The sequence below is a fragment of the Sinocyclocheilus rhinocerous genome, unplaced genomic scaffold (genome assembly GCF_001515625.1).
Source record: "Sinocyclocheilus rhinocerous isolate Xijiao unplaced genomic scaffold, SAMN03320098_v1.1 scaffold185, whole genome shotgun sequence".
Lineage (NCBI taxonomy): Eukaryota > Metazoa > Chordata > Actinopteri > Cypriniformes > Cyprinidae > Sinocyclocheilus > Sinocyclocheilus rhinocerous.
In genome coordinates, this window is record NW_015662163.1 from 2,811,821 (window position 1) to 2,820,350 (window position 8,530).

Below are 8,530 nucleotides of genomic sequence, written 5' to 3' on the forward strand. Positions count from 1 at the left end.
TTTCCTGGTTCGACTTTCTGCGCGAGAGCGCCCTCCGGCTTCGAGTGTGAATGAAACATACACTGCACGGAGTGTTTAGCGCTCCGTGATGTTCATCTCGCCTTATTCTGGGTCCGAATAAAACATCAGATCATGCACAGACTATCCTGTCTCTTTGAATTTAAATCTATATTTATTCACACCGGCTCTTGAAAACCTCTATGCAAACACACTTGCCCGAAAAAAGTGAGGGGGACGAATTTACGTGATATTAAAAGTGGGGGGGACACGTCCCCCGCGTAATCTACGCCCCTGGTATGTACAGAGCATAAAGTATGAATTAACGAATGTAAAAGATTCGACTCACTGTGATGAATCAAAAATCTAATTCCCACGCAAATCATACCTGGAAGTGTGTGGTCCACAGAGAGTTGCACGAACAAACTCGGAACAATAAGCTGCACGTGCTGCCGAGCCTCAGCAGCGACACTGGGTCCAAGTTCCTGAGTATAACCAGGAGAACTTCATCACTTAAATGCAATAAGCCCGTTGTGTTGTCGCTGCTTTCCGAAGTAATATCTGCTGTATTCAGATGGGGCTCCTCGTCTGTGGCGGTAGTCAGGCAGGAGAATTGCTCCAGCAACTCACGCTCCCAGGTCGCGCTGAGGTCTGCCATACCTGTGCCGGTGTCACCGCGCTGCTTGCGGCCGCCTCTCAGGTGTTAAAGGTTAGGAAGAAACCACCTGAGAGAGGTCATAGGGAGGTACATCTCTAAGGAGTCGCTCATGAATATTAGTAGCTCATGAATATAAATGAGGTCACGCCGACGTTGCTTGGCAACATACCTGCTTAAACTAATTAACATTCATACGGCAAGCGTTTAATTCGCCAAGCCAATCGGGTAGGCGTTCTTGGAACGTTACGTAATAAATATTCATAAGATAAACACTTCATTTCCCAACAGCAATGACAAAAACATTTCTTATTTGCAGTGTATTTGTAATGCTAATCTATTCTACGCTCTGTCTTGAATATCTTGAATTCACCGTGTTAGAGGTGAATTTTACTTTTTGATGTTGCTGTTGTCCTGCTCCTGAAGTTCCCCATGGGTCAATATAGTATTTTTGTCTGTTGTAGGGATTATGCTTTTATTAGCATCATTCACTCACCCTCAGCTTGTTCCAAATATGTATGAGTTTCCTTCTTCTGTTGAACACATCAGAAGATATTTTAAAGAATGTTAATGTTATAGCTATTCCATAGTATTGAGAAAAAAAATACTTTGGAAGTCAATGGCTTCCGTCAAATGACTGGACACCAACAATTTCAACATTTTTTTGTGTGTTCATATAGGTTTGGAACAACATGAGAGTGAGTATGATGACAGAATTTTCATGTTTGGGTAAACTATCCCCTTAAATTGTAGTTTACACCATTACGTAGTCTGATATGTAAAAGTTTGATTTTGATGTAATGTTTTGCGAGGTCAAATACATTTTCCCAGTCTTAACCATTCACGTTTTTTGAGTTTAAGACAAATATACTTTATTTTAAGCAAGTCAGACACATTAAGAATTTCCAATATTTAAATGACAACTTAAGAATGCAAAAAATTTTTTTAACAAAACAAAACTCAGATATCAGTTCAGAATACTTTACATGTATTGTACTGGATTTTATCCAAATAAGATGATAATTAAGACCGAACTGCTTATAAAACAAAGACAAGTGCAGTAAAATAGTTTACAAGTTTACAATCAATTGCTATTACACAGACTTTTATATTTAATACAAATGCATGTACCCTTTTTCCTGGCCGAATTAAAACAAAGTATGACAAATATAAAAAACTGAATATGGTATAACAGTTAAAGGGTGTAAAATCATTCTCTCTTTTTTACCCTTTTTGTATTTCTGACTGATGAATGGAAATATTTATAATTTTGAGCAGATAATACAATATGCAATCATGACATGTCCAGTACTGATGACACTGTTTTTAAGTCATGATTTCTCATTGGCTAATGTAACCCACAATAATATTACATGGCAAGGCACTGGCTCAAATCAGCATTGTAAAACTCAGATTGCAGTTTTCGTCAGATAGATCTCATTTAAAATGTAAAATATTCATGAAACTGTAGTGAAACAAACCATGTCAAACGTTCAAATACAATGAACCCTTTGTGCTCGTATAAGAAAATAAAACGTTCACAATTGAGCATTTGGACAAAACAGTCAGCACGAATCCTTCTAAACACTTAATTTGCCGCGGGGAAAGAGGCAATGAGGTGAAATCATCTCTATACATGATGGATCTGATATATCTCAGATATACAGAAGTCACTGCTACCTATTGACAGTTCGTGATCACAGTGTACTCGTTTGCTACGTGGTTGTTTACATCATTCAGTGATCATTATCATTCGTTTTTTTACAGACTGCTGGGCCGGGCAGTGGATGATTGGTTTTGAGAGACCACGGCCCCTTTAAGCTACTCTTACGCGAGGCTCCTCCTCTATTTCCTGACCCAGGCTCGTATAGGTCACTGAAGGCTCCAGGGGCCCCAAGGTGGGCGTGTCTGTGATAGCGTTTCCCGCGTTGCGGAACTGTTTATAAACGCGAGGATCCTGTGCCACGTAGGTGGAGGAGGAGTAGTACAGGACCAGTCCCAGGATGATGATGAAGAAGGACAGCAGGTAAAGGCCTGAAAACTGAAGACATACAAACAACATAATGAAATTCATATAGTGTGTTTAAAGAGTGATTTAGAACTCAACATAATGATTTATTCGTTCAAAATAGAAAAATTATTTCAAATCATGATCTAGTAATTCTAAATAGAACACTTTAAATCATAAAGTGAAAACTTAAAATTATAATTTACTACTTTTAATTAGAACAGTGATTTTAAACAGTAAAACTGTAAACAATGATTTATTAATTCAAAACCGAACACTGATTTGTACTATAAATCATAATTTTTTACTTCAAATAGAATACTCATATAAAACTTTAAATCATAATTTACTATAATTTTGAATAGAACACTGATTTAAATAATGATTAGGAACACTGATTAAAATAATTATTAATTGATTTATTAATTCTAAATAAGATCACTGAATTAAAAATGTAAATAATGATTTATTAATTCTAAATAGAACACTGATTTAAAACCTTAAAGGGGTCATATGATGCGATTTCAAGTTTTCCTTTCTCTTTGGAGTGTTACAAGCTCTTGGTGCATAAAGAAGATCTGTAAAGTTGCAAAGACTAAAGTCTCAAATCCATACACTGATTTAAAAATGCAAATCATGATTAAATAATTCCAAACAGAACACTGATTAAATTTTTTTTAATAATAATTCTAAATAGAACAGTGACTTAAAACTGTAAATTCTAAATAGAACACTGTTTTAAAACTTCAAATCATAATTTACTTTACTTTAAAATAGAACACTGATTTAAAATGGTAAATTTGAACTAGAACACTGAATTAAGTTTAAACAATAATTTATTAATTCTTGTTAAATAGAACACAAATTTAAAACTTCAAATTTTACTTTAACTTTAAAAGTACTACTACAGAACACTGATCAGAAACTGTAAATCATGATTTATTGTTTCTAAATAAATGTTTTAAAACTTAAAATCATAATTTACTACTCCTAAATACAACAAGGACTTCTAAATCATGATTTATTCTAAATATAACACTGATTTAAAACTGCAAATCATAATTTATTAATAATAAATCAAATCAATCCAAATCTGCATGCTGTTATTTGTTCTATGGAACACAAAAGAAGAGAAAAAAAAACTTGAGTCACAGTCACAATTGTCTGTATGGAAAAGAGTTATTTAAAACACTCCTTTTGTTTTCCACAGACAAAATAACAACATACAGATTGGAACAAAATGGGGGTGAGTAAATAATGACAGAATATTCATTTTTGAGCAGATGCTCCATACGGTCTAATGACAGCCATTGCAGACATTGTTTGCTCCTATAAATATGTCACATTAGGGTCATATTTCGTTAATGAACATGAGGGAATCAGACGTACAGGCCCAACAGGAGAGATTCTACCAAGAATGAACTAATGAGCAAAAGCAGCAGTTGTGTTAGAGATGGAGCGAAGCACGTCCAGAGAAATGATTCACTCTCAGTGTGAATCTACTGTTCAAGGCAGAGGGTCTGTGATTGTAATTATGATGGGATGGCATTAATAATTTAATAATGGTTTAAAATTTATGTTGTGAGACCAAAGGGCAAACGTGCATTAATGTGATTTAATGTCATGGGAATGCTTAACTTAACTTAATGGGTCATGGAAGAACACATTTAATTTCCCAGAATGCTCTAATTTATCCCAAAGTCTTCAGCATGAAGCCAAATTACATGACAGGTTTAGGATGGAAGATGGAATTTCACACTCATCAACTGAAAGTGAGCCAGACCTTAAAATCAGAATTTTGTTTTTTGAATCTTAGAAAGTTGCTGGACTGCTAAGAGGTTTTTTTTACTAAAAACTAAGACTAAACCTTAAAAGAAAAGCAAAAAAAATCAAATAAATACGTAATGTAAAATAAAACTGCACCACTGACAATGCCATTTTGGAGCAGTGCATTATATTTTGCTCTGCGTTATGGTCAACAGGGACTCAATACCCTTGTCAGCGCTTTGAAAATAGCAACAACAATCACGACTTAAAAAAATTAAATGCCAAAGCTTTACTCTATTTGCCGTCACTCAATCTCCAAATCACATCAATAGTTTTTCATCCATAGGGTCTGAGGTGTGGATGAGCACAACAATCAGTTCTGGCAGTAGAGCTGTGCTATGAACAATGGCCTCTCAGCTCGATCATGGTCCATTTCTGAGCCACGTGCCGCCCATCTATAACGCCTGTGATTAACAAAGGGCTTCCAATTACATGCGGCCTTCAGCTCTTGCCCATAAGAGCAGGATTCAGCTGAGTTAATAATTAAAAAAGAAACAAACATACAAATACAAGCAAATCTGATGCATTAGGATTTTTAAGTTTCCTCAATAGCTTTAAATTTTGTTCACTGCGTGCACTGCATGTTCAGCCCAATGTCATTTTAGTATCAAAGCGCTTTGAGTGCCCAGAAAAGCGCTATATATATATATATATATATATATTAGGGCTGGGCAAATAATCGAATGCGATTTTCATGCGCATCTCGTCAGTAAAGCCGGTTCTGTGATTAGTAGTAAATCTCCAGCATATGCTTTCAGATGGAGCGGCATTTACTACACAGAGCCGTAGATCACTGAAAAGCTACGCAATATCGCGTTCAAAATCGCAGGCGATTCATTGCCGATTATGAACGCGATTTTGCGTAATATATATATATATATATATTAGTAGTAGTAGTATATTATTATTAGTGCTGTCAAACGATTAATCGTGATTAATCGCATCCAAAATAAAAGTTTTTGTTTACATAATATATGTGTGTGTACTGTGTATATTTATTATGTATATATAAATACACACACATGCATATATATATATTTCAGAAAAAATTTATTTTTATATATTAAATATATTTATTTATAATATAAATTATATGAATATAAATATAGACATGTAAATACATGTAAATATTTTCAAAATATATACTGTATGTGTGTGTATTTATATATACATAATAAATATACACAGAAAACACACATATATTATGCAAACAAAAACGTTTATTTTGGATGAGATTAATCGCAATTAATCGTTTGACAGCACTAATTATTATTATTAGTTTTTATACATTTTTATTTCGTTTTAGGGTACGTTTACACAACATCAATGTACTAAAAACTAAAAAGTTTTTTCTTTGATTTTTTGAGAAGTTTTGTTTACAAATGACAACATTGTCAAACCGATCCCCATTCACACGGATCCATGAGAGCGACTAAAACGCTAAATAATTCATGCCATGCCAGTAGTTGGCGATGTCACTTTGTAAAGAAACAATATGCGCCTGCACACATACCTGTAGACTGAACACGTAATACACATCAGCATTTTTTTGTAGTTTACACGGAGATGGTAATAGTATCATTTTCAAAAACTTTTATTTTGAAATCTGACTTCAAAAGTTTTCCGTTTATGGTGGTGTTGTGTAAACGTTCCCTTAGTTTTAGTTATTTTAGTACATAAAGTTAAATTAAATAGATAAAGAAATAAATGTTTCTTGGCAAAGTTTTTAGTATGTTTTATTTTATTTCAGTTAACATTTAGTTAATGTTTTTTTTTTACGGTTTTAGTTTTAATTAACTGTAATATCCCTAATTCAGCCAATAAATTCTTCTGGAGGCAACTACAGATTTCTACATAACAGCAAACATAAAAGATGTGCTTTTAACATCAGACAACAAATAACCAACAACTACAGTACATCAGGACAAATTAGGTAAGCAAATATCCGTAGCAGTAACTGTATATATTAATGCTCATTTAATACTGTAAAGCATGCTGGAAGCTCGCAGACCATTATCAAATCACTAACAATGTTCAGTATGAAAGTGTTTGATCAGAAAACATCATTATGCTAGTTTCGGGGGAATGAAACATGTTTTTATATAAATTCAAAGTATCAAAATATCTGTGATTCAGTAAGCCTCATATGTAATTGCTTTTAGTGTTATTAGCTGATCACATCACATCTAAAAGCTCTACCAGAGAGGACCACCGTGAGACCATCGGCGCTTCCCGCCGCACTGAGCCGAGGCCACTCTAGTGTAAAAACTACATGCATACACACACTCATAAATATTTGCTAGCACATACACTCCAAAGCCCTGAAGTGATAGACATTAGGCTTTTGAAGTCTAAAGAAACTCCACAGAGAATTTTAAATAAACTTTGACACTTTCTCGCAGTTTGCAGCCCTCTGCTGCCTTTCCCCCCTCGAGCATCACAGCAGAATAAATATTTCCAATAAATCAATAAAGGCAAGTCACACTAGGTCTTGGTGAGGCTTTTATGCATATCCAGAGTTGCTTTTCATAAAATCAAGTCTGTATAAATCTGTCAGCATGTGCATGGGTACACAGGAAAAATGAATAAATTAAAGACGAGAGGTTTAGGACGGACAGTACTTAAAAAAGAACCCAGAAGGACTTACTTTTCATCTGAAGATATCGATTTCATTCCTCAGATGGTATCTAGAACTAATGCGATGAACTGAAGAACCTGTGATGTAACTTCAACAACTTTTTAATCTCTAAAACAGCATATAAACAACTTGAGAACTGAATACAGCAAAATGGTTTTTGATAAGGGTAAAAGTTCTTTGATAAAGAACCTTTATTTTTAGAGGTTTTTAGTGTAGGGCTGATTTATGACAGCCCATTTCCAGCTCAGAGACAAGCTGTAAAAAAAGTACATGTGAGATAAAGTTTACATTAGAAAATAAAAAAAAAATTAAGTAACAATTGTGGGAAAGATTCACAATTTCAAGAAATAAAGATGAAGTTGTGAGAAGTGATCAGAATTAGGAGTCTTATATTTGCAATTGTGAGAAATAATAACAATTGTGTGATACAATGCTACAATATTATATCATATACTACAGATATAAAGTCATATTGTGAGATATAAAATCTTAATTTTGAGAAATAAAGTTTAATTTGTAAAAAAAATTGTAATTGTGAGTTTAAAGTTGCAGTTATGAAACAAAGTAACAATTGTGGGAAATAATCACGATTATAAGAAAATAAGCTAAAATTACAAGTAATGAAGTTGCAATTGTGATATTTAATCACAATTACAAGTAATGAAGTTGCAATTGTTAGATAAAAATGCAATTATGCTAATGGGAATTGTGTGCTTTAATGTTGCAAATTTGAGAGATAAAGTTGCAATAATTGACTTATGAAGTCGCAAGAATATAAAGTAAAGTCACAATTGTGATAGTCACAAATATTAGAAAATTAGTTGAAATTAAAAGAAATAAAGTTACAGTTTTTATATATTAATCACAATTAAGAGTAATGAAGTTGCAATTGTGAGAAAGTAAAAAATAATGAGACAATTATGTGATTTAATGTAGAGGTACAAAGTTCCAATTGTGAGATAAGAAAAGATGGAAAATATTCACAATTATCAGAAAATAAGTTAAAATTACAAGAAGAAAAAGTTGCAACTGTGATATTTAATCACAATGACTACTAATAAACTTGCAGTTGTGATATAAAGACGCAAGTAAAAGAAATAATGACAATTGCGTGGTTTCATGTTCTAACTGATAATATACAGTAAAGTCATATTGTGAGATATTAAGTCACAATTGTGAGAACTAAAATCATAATTGTGAGGTACAAAGTTGCAATTGTGAGAAACAAAGTCACATTGAGAGATAAAACATATACGGGAAATACTTAATTACTATTTTTTTTACACTGAGGTGGAAAAATCTTCCAAAACAAAAATAGCAGAAAAAAAAGTAGCAAAATCCTGCCTGTCCTTTTCCAATTGAGTTTTTTTTTTTTTTTTTTTAAGTTAACACACCTGAGAGTTCA

General features: G+C 33.3%; 2 protein-coding genes across 3 annotated transcripts in view; both read right to left on the reverse strand.

Annotated features, from left to right (window-relative positions):
- LOC107727620 (uncharacterized) overlaps window positions 1-736 on the reverse strand; it is a 13,185-nt gene extending 12,449 nt beyond the window's left edge. The window contains exon 1 of one of the 2 annotated variants that reach the window (XM_016537544.1): window positions 386-735. In XM_016537544.1, coding sequence (XP_016393030.1) covers window positions 386-655 — 270 coding nt within the window. In that variant the 5' untranslated portion in view covers window positions 656-735. Of the gene's footprint in view, window positions 1-385 lie in introns of both variants that reach the window. The other variant, XM_016537545.1, reaches the window with a different exon arrangement.
- A 1,009-nt stretch (window positions 737-1,745) lies between these two features.
- LOC107727669 (solute carrier family 35 member F1-like) overlaps window positions 1,746-8,530 on the reverse strand; it is a 95,157-nt gene continuing 88,372 nt past the window's right edge. The window contains exon 8 of the mRNA XM_016537622.1: window positions 1,746-2,693. Coding sequence (XP_016393108.1) covers window positions 2,469-2,693 — 225 coding nt within the window. The 3' untranslated portion in view covers window positions 1,746-2,468. The remainder of the gene's footprint in view (window positions 2,694-8,530) is intronic.